The 14,972-nt window shown below is 39.6% G+C and overlaps 1 protein-coding gene across 2 annotated transcripts in view; it reads right to left on the bottom strand.

Moving 5' to 3' along the window:
* Window positions 1–14,972, bottom strand: part of WDR35 (WD repeat domain 35) — a 46,685-nt gene that overhangs the window by 23,832 nt on the left and 7,881 nt on the right. For both annotated transcript variants that reach the window (XM_079792134.1, XM_079792135.1), the window contains exons 7-11: window positions 12,867–13,032; window positions 12,602–12,747; window positions 11,456–11,581; window positions 6,995–7,180; window positions 4,670–4,730 (exon numbers count right to left, since the gene is read on the bottom strand). In XM_079792134.1, the coding sequence (XP_079648260.1) occupies window positions 4,670–4,730; window positions 6,995–7,180; window positions 11,456–11,581; window positions 12,602–12,747; window positions 12,867–13,032 (685 nt within the window). The remainder of the gene's footprint in view (window positions 1–4,669; window positions 4,731–6,994; window positions 7,181–11,455; window positions 11,582–12,601; window positions 12,748–12,866; window positions 13,033–14,972) is intronic.

Below are 14,972 nucleotides of genomic sequence, written 5' to 3' on the forward strand. Positions count from 1 at the left end.
TGAGGATTGAAAAAAGAAAGAAAGAAAATTCCCTAAAGTCCCTTCCTAATTTAGGAATATATTCTCCTAAACATATAACTCTTTTTATATGTTCTACTTCTTAGAGCACATTTAGTGAAGCTCCTTCTGTGTACCCTTTAATGAAACAGATAGTCTCATCAAATCCATCCTACAGATAAAGAAATGTAGAATTAAAAAGTAAAATACTTGTCCAAGGTCACAAACAAAATACACAACATAAAATTAAACATAAACTCACACAAAATATATAAAAACAAAAAAGCCCTTCATAAAAGATCATTTTAGTACCTAATTTCTAAAGTAATGATTTAAATGGTACAAAAATTAGTATTCTACTCATAATTATTATGAAAAGTCACCATTTATATGGCCAGAATAAACAAATGGTGTTAATTGCAGCTGCCATTTATGGCATTCAGGCCACAGGCCAAATAAAAGACATTAAGGCAGTAAAAGACCTAGAAACTGAAGAAACTAGACTCATGGTATGATGTTAAATGAATAGATTAACAACTTGGGAATTCAAATTCAAGAATTTTTATATGCAAATAACTCAGTATAGTGAATCGTATTTTTAAAAAATTTTTCCTTATACTTGTCTAAGATTTTTCTATTAAAATGTGTACTATTTCCAAACCCTAGAGGGAGACAGAAGCCTTCCCTGTGGGAACAACTGGCTGAAAGGCAGTCCTGGCAAAGCTGGTGGGAGCTGAATGCAATGACTCAGCAAAGGCAGTCCTGGTGGGAGCTGAATGCAATGACTCAGCAAGCCAGGCCCGCTCTGCTCAGCTTTCAATGACCCCGTCGCTAAATCATAAGACGTTTGTGAATTCTTCGTAAATTTTCTCACAGAGACTGATGCTGTAATTACTGTCACATGACAGCCCTTAATGTGATGTAATGTTCTACAAACTATAACTGCTTTCCAATAAAACATCATTTTTATAAGCATATGAAAGCATTTTTCTAAACAATGTTTACCTACAATTATAAAATACTAGAGGCCCGATGCACGAAATTCGTGCAAGAGTAGGCCTTCCTTCCCCTGGCTGCTGGCACCAGCTTCCTCTGGCACCCGGGACCTGGGCTTCCCTCACAGCCCCAGCTTCATCCAGAAGGACATCTGGTCTAATTAGCATATTACGCTTTTATTATTATAGATACTCATGTCCCTTTATTTTGATTCATCCTAAGTAATCACAAGTTTGTCATTAGCCTGATTAATTCAAAATTAAAATGTTATACTTTACAGTGAACGTCAGACTTCTTAGATTCAAATTAAAAGCATTTGCTAACTCTGTGGCCTTATTCTCTCTGAACTGTAAATTGAAGATAATAATACCACCCTTTAGAGTTGCTTTAAATATTTAAAAAAATAATAAATATAGAGCATAGTATGGTGCCTGGCATAGAATAAATGCTTAATAACAATTTTAAAAGTCTGTATTTATTGAATTTTTCAAAATTATGCTAGGCATATATTTTAATATATTAATGATAGTTATAGTTATAATATATAACATAATTATATTCATATAAAATTAAAATATTACATCACAACCACACTCTCAGGTAGATAGTATTATTAACCCAGTTAATCTGGCTCCAAATCTATGCTCTTAACCACTAGGGGACACTGCCTCTCGTTAAGGGTTAGCCTTAGGTGTGGTTGCTATTTTTGTTTTACTGGTATTACCCACATAGGTTTTTATAATAAAGCCATATTCAGATCCACTAGTCAATACAAAAAAAAAATACAAATATATCTAAAACATACTAGTAGGTTCTTTTGAATCAATATGGCAGTAATTTCAGCAAATTGACATGGGTAGCTAACCCTATCAACATAAATGTGCTAGATCTCTATTAAAAGATCCACCCCTCCAGGTAGATTAGTGTTTAGTTTCCTAGAACTAAACCAGTAGGACACAGTCAGAAGAACAAATTTCAGCAGATAGGATAGTTAGGAAGAAACACACCAGGATAAAAGCACTCCATGTCCTTCTCAGCTATTCAATATCTGGAAAGAGAAACTCAAAATATCTACAAAGATTATTGGAAAAACATTTTAAGAAAGTAATATTCACATGCAGAGGACTGAAATAAATGTCTGCATCGGTAATGTTCCCCCAATTTCCTTTTTATTCACTGCTCAGCCCTTTAAAGAGCTGGTAAACTGAGGCTGCACTGAAATGTTTTCATTAAACGACCCCTCTCTGAATACACAGAAGGCTCGGTGCTTGTGCTGCGGCCCGTCCTCAGAAAGCTCCTACTTGCTCCCGCCACAACGGCTGCAGCACAGGCCCCGGACAGGCACTTTGCATGCCTTCATTCCCCTGCAAATGCAGTTTTCTCTCCTTAAATGTCACCTGAAGGAGTGCCCTTCACAACTCGGCTTAAATGAAACCTCTCAGTTGATAAGATGTCCCTGATGTCCTCACACACTGATATCCACTTACCCGGCACCTAGCACAACACCTAGCAGGGGACTGATGGCCATTGTTCAATGGATTAACTATATTTTAATTATTTATTTAGACATCCTACAGAAATGCCATAATTAAGTTCTTAGCCCTCCCTGTACCCAGTATAGTACATGAAACAATATATATTCATTGATGGTTTACTAAATAAATGGAATGTATTTTAAATATTTTCATATGTTCAATAAACATTTGTTATGGGGCAAGTACAGTCTTAGGTAGTGGGGATACAGAAATTAATAGATGTAGATCTTTAAGAAGCTCAAAATCTTATGGGGGAAGATAGAGAAGAAAATCAACAATCAGTGCAGAGTAAGTACTTGGAACAGAAGCACACCAAAGATATTTTGAGGGATCAAAGGAAGAACACCAAAAAAAAAAAAAAAAAAAAGGGTACCTAACTCCTACAGGTACAATACAACAGAGTCCTACGAACTAAAGTTCTTTTCAAAAGTTTCTATAGAAATTGACAGGAGGAAGAGTAAGCGACAAAACAAAAATTACTCTTTCTAGAACAACATCTGTTACATACTTTTTTTGCTTTAGCCTCCAGTCCTCATAATAATTTGACACAGAAACTTAAAAAAGAAATTTTACAGTATGAAAAAAAAAAATGTTGAGTCTTGGCTGAGTTTACTTTGGCAGTAAACCAATGAAAGAACTGTTTGTTAAAACTTCAGCCACAGAGACTGCAAAAAAAAAAAAAAGTTTCTAGACTCAAAACTACAAATAATCATGCCTCAAGCATTTCCCATTTGATGAAGGTAAAGAATTTACATGTGGCTTCATTAAAAAATAGAATATGTACAATCAAAATTGCTTTGAAGCTTATACTATCATCATTACGATTCTATGTTAAAACTTGATATTAAAAGAAAAAGAAAAAATAAGCATATAATCTGAAGGTTGATGAATCCACCCCTTAGACTTTGTTTCTAATAAATGAAGACATTCTGTGACACGTCTGTAATAACTTTAAGCTAAGCCTTTTAACAAGGAACACTAACATACACACACACACGTAGGGTATGCCAACAAAATGTATACACACACTTTGAATAATTACAAAGGCAGTGTTTATTAAAATACATTTCATTTTCAAAATTGAGCTGTTAAAGTATGTATACATTTTGGGGGGACACCATGTACATATACATATAAATATGCCCATGTAGCAACGAATTTAAGACATGAAATTGAGCAGTTCAAAATATAAAAGTGAGTTACCAAGTCCCTAAATATAAAGTATAAAATCTCTGAGGCCAGTAATGATTTCCCACATTTGCTTGTATTACCCAAAGCGCTCAGCACAATAAAACACTTAGAAGGCAGACACTAACATTTGATTGTTAAGTCCAAATGTGAAATCTGGAGGGGGAAAAATAAATGTCTAGTTCTCAGATTCAGAACATATGGGTTTTCAGCTTTTGAAATCTAATCATTTTTCTAATACCATATCCAATAAACTACCATACGCTTTCAAAGAAAACCATTACTTCTGGAAGTTACAGTGAAACAGTAGAAAAATATTTGGTAATGGTTTTTAACAAAATACTTAGAATAAGACTTGTAATTTTTTAATGGTTACCTTCATAGCATTTGGATACAGGGAATGGTATATCTAAAGTAACAAATATCTGAAAACAAAAACTCAGGCATTTTTAAAGTTGTCCCTATTAACAGACATATTTCATTGGAAAGTTCTGAAAAAGGCAAACTCACTTTTACAAGCAGCTAAGTGTTTTTAATAGAAGAGAGGTATTTACAGGCAGTTTATTAATAATAAAAGTGGTTTAAGGTTAAGGGCAAAATTCTTTCTATAATCCTGTTTGTTGCACACTAATCATTATGTGGCATATCAATCCCTATACAATTATAATTCCTATTTAAAGCAAATGATGACAGCATAGCAGTTGTGAGATTATTATGGCATTTAGATAAAGTAACCTTATAACTGATTGTATTTCCCAGGACAACTTCTGGGTAATTCAGTGAAATGATTGTTCCATGATGACAGGCATAAACTGCGCCTGGCAAACCAGGAAGTATGCTCCTCCTTGTTTTGGAGAATACCATTCTAATTTAATAATACCACTATTTAGTTATTAATTAGCTTTACAAATAAACCTTGATTAAAGAAGTAATAAATATTAACATTTCCTTACCAATATCAATGTATTTGGGATCCAAGGGTGTACCAATAGAATTACAAAGAACTAGCACAAACTGTGAAAAATAAAACAAAAGGTATCAGAACTCCTGCTTAAGGATGATAAAGGAAATAATGCTTAACATAGCATATCTCTTTTTCAAGTATCACTAACTGAGAGATAATGGATAAAATTGTTAAGTCAAAGAACAGCAGAGAAATATAATCTACAGCATTAAAAATAAAGAAATATTAATTAAATCTAAACCAAAGTTAATTTCTCAATATTGGAACATTGTGGTTTTTAAGAGGCTACTTAAGAAACACAAATACACTGGCTACTTTGATTATTTATTCTTGTAAAATTCCTGATCAGCTATAATATCAATAATAATTTTTTTCCTATGATCAGCTTTAAGAGCTAATTTAACTTGTTACCGTTGCACCAAATGTTTCCGTCTCGCTCTCCTCCTTTGAAGCAATATATAAATGATGGAGAAATTCAGAAAAATTCAGTGAATTTAGAAAAAACATAATCCAACCTAGTGAAAATGACTCAAAATGCCCATTAGTTAACACATATTCAAATAATTACCAATAATTCATATTAAGAAAATAATCAAGCATAATTCACACTTTACATCATATTATTTTTAAGTGATTATTTTTACTGTTAGTAATATTTTTCTGTATTAAGAATGTTATTTTCCGTAGATGTTCTCTTGATTAGGGTAATGATTTCAAATTAACCAATTCTCTATGTGCTATTACATATAGACTTTATCTTTCTTTTTCCAGCATCTCAAGTAAAATTTAATTTCATAAATATAATCTAAATGACAAAAGGTATACTACCATAATTTACTCTTCCACTACTTAAGCTTACTTACTGCCACAAAATACCACAAATAACTTGTATTTTTTAATTTTCTTATATTTGCTTGCTCAGACTCAAGTAATTCCGAGACTTCTTACTAAAAATACACTTCTCCCCTAACTTCCCATTTCTTACTCCCTAGAGTAATTATTTTCATCTTTTAACCCATCCTTTTGGTAAATACCTCCACAGATCTAAGGGACACGTTTATAATGGTACTTCTTGTTTTGTTCTGCTTTGTTTGAGTTGGGACTCCCAATGTGAGTGCGTTCAGAGGTCTTTTCTCCGGGCTCTTCCAATCTCCTACCTGGATGCTGTGTGTTTAGCTACCAGTGTTCTAGGAGCCAAGTGGGAAAAGACGACCGGGGACACAGAGCAGTAAACTTTGTATGTCACCGCCTTGCTTTCAGCAGATTCCCTCCCCTGACCTTACTGGGTGGCCTTCCGTGCACACACTCTTGTTATCCTCTCTGGAGAGTGACCTCGGTCTCCCTGGGTGAGGAGGGGCAGCTGCCTATGAGCTCAGCAGAGGGGAAGGAGCCTGCTTCTTCATATGCCTTTTGTTGTGTTTTGTTTCCTCCTTCCTGCATAACCTCTGCTGCTTCCAAACTGCTGTTCTGTTTCTTTCTTTCTCTGACCAGGTACCATCAAGAGCTGTGTCTCTTCGGGGCTCTGCGAGGTAAACTGTTGCTCTTGCTTTGTCCTCTGATGAGTTCGGCTTGAGCTCTCTTAGTTCTGCTCGGGCGATTGCCACCAATCCACCTCCGCTCTAACCTCCACAACTAGGTTGATGTTTCCTCTCTCTTTCTAGTCCCCATGGGTTTATGGCTTCTTTAAAAATACCCTGTTTTAGTGAGTTTCAGGGGGAAATGTGCCTGTTCAAATGGCCACTTTAAACCAAAAACTCTATACTTTTTCATGGGATAAAATAATTTATAACACAGCCAAAGACAATGGTAATCCGTTTTTGAAAAATTGACATGCTTCTGTAAATACTTAAGTTGTTAGCATACTTTTAAAAAGGGCATTAACTATATTATTTATTTTGTGCTACCAAACTGATTTTTAAAGCAATATAACTCTGAATAAAAGTATATTTCTCAACATCACAGCTATCCAGTGTTATATGGTCACTGTTATATAATTTCTTGGGCATTTATACTAGACATCTGCCTATTCATTTTTGCTTATGGGATTTTTAAGTTGGAAGAGGATTGTGGTATTTTAAATACATTTCAGAGACAAAAAGCTTCAGTACTGAACAGATCAATATAAAATGTCAGTGGATTAATTGACTGAATGGGGTCATATAATTTCCAACAGAAGTCTAGCCAGACATGACCAAGAGAACCACTACTTCGCTGGACCTGCCGGTGTAGAGGCCATGCTTGCGAGTAGGTAACTATAGCCCAATTCTGCCAAGTGGTTGGCCCATCTAAGTTTTTAATATCGAGGAACACCTACCTGAGGAAGATTTTCATCAGCTTTCGTAGCCAAAATGCAGAAATCTCCACAGGTAGTAATAGAAATGAGACTCTTCACATATTTAACGTATTTCTCATTGTTTTTCGTATCCCAAAATATAACACAGTACTCTGGGCGATCAGGTCTGGTATAAGCATAAACTATAGTATTTGAGCAATATCCCCACTAGGAAAAAAGGAAGGAAGAAAGGGAGGGAAAAGGAGGAGGGAAGAAGGGAAGAAAAGATGGAAAAAGGAGAAAAAAAACATTTAATACTGGGAAAGAAAAAACGTTATTACATTTTTACTATAGAAATATTACAGACATGTGGTTTATCAGTTCTGACAAAATATATTCTTCAGAAATGGATGACAGAACTGAACATTCAGCTTAATACCTTTTCTCATTAAAATAACAAAAAATCTAAGAGTAATACAGATGGTTATGAAAGAAATAAAAAATTGCAAAAATAAATTAGTTGTTTAACTGTCCTTATTTTAATGGTAAGATGTAGGCCTCGGTGACAATTTCAGCTTTTTCAATAGTCAGTAACAGCTGTATGGGGGCCAATAGGAAGAGTGACCCCTGTCAAAAGTTTAAATTCTGGTCCCCAAGCCAAATTCAAATTCAGATGCCTTGCTTTTTCCCACCCACCCACATTTTTTATATTTGTTTTTATCAGAGTAACATATGCACAGAGTTTATAGTCAAACTAGTAGCCCTGTGCACGAATCCGTGCACCAGTAGCTCTCTGTGGGGCCTGGCTGCTCCACGCCCTCTGCACAGAGGCTCTCCGCGCCCCTGGCCAGAGGCCCATTGCCACGGTGATGAAGCAAGCATTCCGCCAGGCTGCTCATGCAGCCTGCTCTCAGCGGCCGCCTCCCCGCCCCCACCCCGGGACTGGGGGACTCCAGCAGGGCTGAGAGGACTGGGTGCTGCCATCTTGTGGTTATGGGCGCCACCATCTTTGTGACGGAGTGACTGTTAATTTGCATATTACCCTTTTATTAGATAGGATTAGTCTACAGGGCTTATGTAAAACAAAAGCAAAATGCAGACACTTCGCTCCCATTATTTTCTCCCAGGGCCGCTCTTTACTACTCTTTCAGCTGTAACGGTTTCGGTATTTATTTCCATGTTGCATAAGAATTAATTACTCACACACTTAGTGCTTTCCCTTCCGGCTAACTCTCCCAATATATTTACATGTAATTTTGAACAAATCAATATTCAGAGTCCATATTATTATGACTGTGTGTACTATTCAAAGCTAAGCCACGTTTACTTTTTATACCATGATAACTTTTTTTAATTTTACTCTAATTTTAGATTTATACAAAAGTTGCAAAGATAGTACAGAGTTCCCCATACTCCTCTCCCATGCCCCCTATTAACATCTTACATCACCATGGAACATTTGTGACAACTAAGAAAGCAACACTGATGAAGTTCTATTCACTAACCAGTGGTCGGCAAACTCATTAGTCAACAGAGCCAAATATCAACAGTACGAGGATGGAAATTTCTTTTGAGAGCCAAATTTTTTAAACTTAAACTTCTTCTAATGCCACTTCTTCAAAATAGACTCGCCCAGGCCGTGGTATTTTGTGGAAGAGCCACACTCAAGGGGCCAAAGGGCCACATGTGGCTCGCAAGCCACAGTTTGCCAACCACTGCACTAAACCCATACTTATTTGGATTTCATCCGTTCTTCCCTGAGGTCCTTTTTCTCCTCAGAGCCCTATTGAGGACATCCTATATTTAGTCATCGTATCTCCTTGGACTTCCCAGGGCCACGATAGCTTCTCAGTCTTGTTTTGATGACCGTGACAGTTTGAGGTGTCCTGGCCAGGTGTTTTGTAGAATGTCCTTCAGTGTGGGTTGGTCTGATGCTTTTCCCATGCTCGGATCAGGATAGTCAGTTTTTAGGAAGACCACCACAGGGGTGAGGGGCTCTTCTGTCAGGTCACATCGAGGTGTGCAATACCCACGTGACATCCCTGAGGACGCGGACCTTGATCACCTGGACAAGGTAGTGTTTGCCAGGTTTCTCCACTGTAAAGTTACTTTCCTTTTCCCCCTTTTCATTCTGTACTCTTTGGAAGTGAGTCACTAAATGCACCCCACACTCAAATTGGGAAAGGGGGGGGACTACACTGCACTTCTTGAACAGGGTGTTGCCTAGTAAATTTGAATACTTGGTTAAGGAAGATTTGTTTGGTCTCCCCCATTTATTTATGTAAGTTATTTATATCAGTTTGCATTCCTGGACATCCTACCTAATAAAAGAGTAATATGCAAAGTAACCATCACTCTGCTACACCCAAAAGCCACACCCACCAGCCACGCCCACCAGCCAATCAGAGTGAGTACGCAAATAAACCCAACCAAGATGGCTACAGCCACAGAGAGCAGGAGGGAGGCTTGGGTTTCCCAGGCAATGGAGGAAGCCAAACTTTCCGCCTGCCCTTGCCGGCCTAGGCCTCCACTCAAGTCTACAAAGTTTTAATTATAGAAAGTAAACAAATCCAAACAGAAATGGCAGCAGCCACGGAGCTGGAAAGAGCGGGAGGCTAGGGTTGCCCCTGGCAATGGAAGAAGCAAAGCTTTCCACACACCCTGGCTGGCCCAGGCCTCCGCTTAAGGCTACAAAGTTTCAATTATAGAAGATACATAAACCCCAACAGAACTGGCTGCCGGCCACGGAGTGAGCAGGAGGCTTGGCTCCGCTCCAGGCTACAAAGTTTCAATTGTAGAAGGTAAATAAATTCCAGATACCAGGGCCTCCGCTTGGGTCGCCAGGGGGCGTGGCTGGCCTGCAAACCACCACAGGCCCCTTGCTCAGGCCACCCTACGCCCCAAGGGATCCCCCACCCTGATCTGGGACACCCTTCAGGGCAAACCAGCTGGCCCCCACCCGTGCACCAGGCCTCTATCCTATCTAATAAAAGAGTAATATGCAGATTGACCATCACTCCAACACACAAGATGGCTGCCCCCATGTGGTCAAAGATCCTGCCCCTATGTGGACACAAGATGGCCAGCAGGGGAGGGCAGTTGGGAGGCACCAGGCCTGCAAGGGCGGGCAGTTGAGAGGGACCAGGCCTGCAAGGGAGGGCAGTTGGAGGTGATCAAGCCTGCAGGGGAGGGCAGTTAAGGGTGACCAGGCCGGCAGAGGAGGGAAGTTGGGGGCAAACAGGCTGGCAGGGGAGCAGCTAGACATCAATCAGGCTGGCAGCAGAGTGGTTAGGGGATGATCAGGCTGGCAGGCAGAAGCAGTGAAGGGCAATCAGGAAGGCAGGCAGGCGAGCAATTGGGAGCCAGCAGTCCTGGATTGTGAGAGGGATGTCCAACTGCCCATTTAGGCTCGATCCCTAAGTCGGACATCCCTCGAGGGGTCCCAGATTGGAAAGGGTGCAGGCTGGGCTGAGGGACACCCCCTCCCTCCCCTGTGCACGAATTTCGTGCACCGGGCCTCTAGTTTTTTATAATTTGGGTTACAATCCAGTGTTACATCACTTATTTTGTTGCTCAAATCACTCCACCTTTGGCCATTGGGAGCTCTTTCTGACTGGCTCCTTCGTCTCTTTGGCCCACCCCCATGCTCTTGTTTTTTGAGCACTTCCTGACTTCCTGGAACTGTAAGATGCTCCAGCTATCTTGTACTTTCCCCACACTAGTCCTAGAATCAGCCATTTCTCCAAGGTTCTTTGCCCTTTAAAAATTAGATAGATAAGTCTTTTTAATAACAAATACTTGTAGTTTACCAGCTCAGTCTCATGCTTCAGAATTTGTTTTGAATCAGATGTTAAATTTAAGATAAAATAAAATACTCTTAATCTGCTTATGCTCATTGCTCCTCTGATCCTTTCTCTGCCCTTCTCTACCCTGCTCTGTGCCCTGAAGGCCGACTTCTATGAACTCCATTCCCTGGGCCACCTTGCCTTCTGGTGTGGCCAAGAGAAGACACCAGCGGTGGAGAGAGGGTGGAAGCATTTTCTCCCTCCCACCCCCATGCTGCCTCTGCCCTGCCAGCTGGCAGTGGCTCTGCTCCTGCAGAGGGCTCCTCTTGCACAGCCACAGTGCTAGTGGGTTCCAGAACAACACTTCCCCACCTTGCCCGCTGTTGCTAGTCTCTAGGTACTTGCTGTGCCGTCCCTCACTGGTCCCCTTAACCCTGGCCAGACCCCTGTAATAAGCCCTTCATCACTCTCAGTGACTCCTCTGAGTGTGCCATCTGTTTCCTGTGAGACCCTGATTGTTGGAGTGATGTTACTAGTCACATATAATTTCCTGGAAAAACTTACTAGTTCTAAGGTCTTCACACTAAAAAGCCTTCTTTTAGCTCGTCTCTAAAACAAACAGGCTATGTACAGATACAAGAAACATATTCTACTTTGAGCTATAACAAAACTATTTAGTAAAAGACAGCATTTTTTTACAACTGCTCATAATACTCACCTTATAATCAGGTCGAATATTTGCAAAATATATAAAACAGTCAACAGCTAGTGCAATTTTCAATCCACCTCCTTCCCAAGATAGTGCAGATATCTGTTTTCCAGAAACCCTCAAAGTGCCTAGAGACTGAAAATATAGTTCTAGTTAACCTAAAGTATCACGATAAAATAAAATACAAATTACCATTAATCACCTCACAGGGATCAAAACTGGTATGAAAATTATTTTGTGGAAGAGTGCTATTCACTTCAAAATCATTTTCCTAGAATTTTTATAATAAAAATCATACATATGGTAAGAGAAATTTACAAACTATAGCCAAAGAATTCAGTATCAAATTTTATCTTTATTTTTATGTGCAACTAAGAAAGAAAAAAACACATCGTTAAGTAAAATATTAAAATAACTGGTAAAAGCCTTGTGTAGCAAAAATACATATTTTTGAAGTGCATGGTGAATTTAAAGAAACCACCAGGATATCCAAAAGGGATTGAATATATTCCAGAGTTAGAAAATAAATGAGGTAAAAATTTATTAAGTTTGGTTACTAATAAGTTCTCATTTTCTAAATTCTTTAAAATTCACAATATATTACTTCTCCTTTTTGAAAATTAAATGTAGTAATAATACTATTGAGGATAACATGCATTTATGAAAAACAATGCTTATCATTTAATGTAGGATCACCTTTGATTAATTATTAAGATAGACATTTCTTAAAATAATTGATTATTTCACAACAAGTTAAAACAATGAGAAGTTTGGAGAAAGGACAGACAGATACATATATATATTATCTATGCACATGTAATATATCACAGTAAAAATCCAAAAAATTAATCTGAAACAACTACATTACACCAAAAACAACTCAAAAACCAGCAGCAAACACAGATGCATATTCAGATCACATGTGAAACATCTGGCTTTCTAAATATATAGGTTGTGCTATAAATTCCATGAGAAAACAGAACTATGAAGACTTATAATGAGGATCATTCAAAGACATACACCTGATATTTTTACTGAAAATGTCCCTTACAAAAAATGTGACAAGTTTGTACCATTTCCTCCATTCTTTTCCCCCCACCTTATTCACTGCATATTTAAATGGAAAGAAAGAGACAAAATCTTGACTGCATGTACCTCCCCGAACGGACTGTAGAACTGCACGATGTTGACGTCCCGGTCCTGCAGGCCGGCCTTCTGGGTGCCTGCCACGGCCAGCACGCTGCCGCTGTGGTTCCACTGGATGCTGACCACGCACATGTTCGTGTCGATTAAAACAGGGTCTAGTCAAAAAGAAGAAAGCAGGCAGCTGTGGTACAGCACTTAGCCTAGGGAACCTTATCATCTGAAGGCCAATTTTTAAACATTCTTTAGTTCTCCACATGACAAAACAATTCCATACTTTGGTCATTCTCGTGTCTCATTATCTGGCACCGCCCATTGTCAAAACAAACCGCGAGGCAGGGGCAGTCCGGCTCCACGTAGCCTTCGGCGCCGTGGTACCAGTGGATCCCAGCGATGCTGATGGCGCCGGTGACGTTCACCAGACAGTTCAGCTTCATTTTCATCTAAGAAAATCATGTTAATGTTCTGTGTTTTAGAACAGAGCAGCAAGAACAGAGCATTGTAGAAACAACACAGGAAATGGGGTTTTAAAATCTAGTTTCAAATGCAAGCTCGATCACTCACTAGTTTACCAACCCTGGAAAAATCACTTCCCCTGAGTTTCAGCTTTCCCCGTTTGCAACATGAGGAATGAAAAAACCTCAGAGTCGTTATGAGCCTCCAATGACAAGAGGTATATAAAAGTACTATGGAAATAGCAAAGGGTCATATAAAAGCTGCTGCTCCCACTCCCATTAATGAGTGGATGCATGGAATGCCCTGACCCTGACGAAAGGCAGCGCTGCCCACACGATCAGACCCTCACAGCTCAGTCACAGAAAGCCAGTCTTTCCTGAGATGGTACGACCTGAGCCCATACATTTTGCTTCTTTCCAGGCCTGATTTCTGTCCCTTACTGTTTAAGTCTTCATTCCTTTTACAAACAGCCCTTAGTAGCTTCCTACAGGAATATCTGTGCTCTCTCATGTAAACTGTGGCTTCGGGCCTGAGAAGACACAGCGATTAAACTGCTCATCTTCCCACTCATCATCCCTCAGCTCTGTGCACTGAAATCTTGTCCCTTCCAGCTACCTGAAAAAGGGAATGAAAAGCATCCATTTATCTTGACGCAACCAGAGGTGATTTTTTAATAAAAAAACTTTTTAGATGATTTAAACCTGAATTGAAGATGTTCTTTGTTTTGTTTTCATTGAATTTATTGGGGTGACACTGGTTCACACAACCATAAAGGTTTCAAGTGTACAACTCAACAAAACATCATCTGCATGGTGCGCCCATCTCCCAAGCAAAGTCTGTTTCCATCCCCATTTATCCCCTTTGCCCATCTGCACCTACCCCCCCCCACCAACCTCTCCCTCTGGCTATCACCACACTGTTGTCTGTGTCTATGTATTATATCTAGATTTTTTTTTTTGCTTAATCCCTTCACTTTCTTTCATCCCCAACACCCCTCCCCTCTACAGCTGTCAATCGCTTCCATGCATCCTGATTCTGTTCCTATTTTGTTCATTAGATTCCACATATAAATGAAATCATATAGTTTTTCCCTTTCTCTGACTGGCTTATTTCACGTAGCATAATACCCTCCAGGTCTATCCATGCTGTTGCAAAGGTAAGATTTCCTTTTTTACCACCCAGTAATATTCTATTATGTAAATGTACCACAGCTTTTTAATCCACTCATCTACTAATGGGCACTTGGGCTGCTTCCAGATCTTGGCTATCCTATATAATAAAAGGCTAATATGCAAATGGACTGAATGGCAGAACAACTGGTCACTATGACGTGCACTGACCATCAGGGGTCAGATGCTCAATGCAGGAGCTGCCCCTTGGGGGTCAGTGAGCTCCCACAGGGAAGCACCACTCAGCCAGAAGCTGGGCTCACGGCTGGCAAGTGCAGTGGCAGTGGCAGGAGCCCCTCCCACCTCTGCGACAACGCTAAGGATGTCTGAGTGACATGGGGAGTGGGCCTAAGCCATCAGTCGGACATCCCCAGGGGGCTCCCGAACTGCGAGAGGGTGCAGGCTGGGCTAAGGGATGCCCCCCCAAGTGCACTAATTTCATGCACCAGGCCTCTAGTTGTAAATAATGCTGCAATGAACATAGGGTGCATATATTCTTTCAAATTAATGTTTCAGGCTTCTCAGGATATATTCCCAGAAGTGGAATCACTAGGTCAAAAAAGAAGTTCCATTATTAATTATTTGAGGAAATTCCATACTGTTTTCCAGAGAAGACTTTCATGATTACACAAACCATCTATATATATAAAAGCCTAATATGCTAAGTGTCCAACCGATGGGTCGACCTTTCCGTCGACCACTCAACCAGTCGCTATGACGCACACTGACCACCAGGGGGCAGACGCTCTGACTGGTAG

The sequence above is a fragment of the Cnephaeus nilssonii genome (genome assembly GCF_951640355.1).
Source record: "Cnephaeus nilssonii genome assembly, chromosome: 15".
Taxonomy (NCBI): domain Eukaryota; kingdom Metazoa; phylum Chordata; class Mammalia; order Chiroptera; family Vespertilionidae; genus Cnephaeus; species Cnephaeus nilssonii.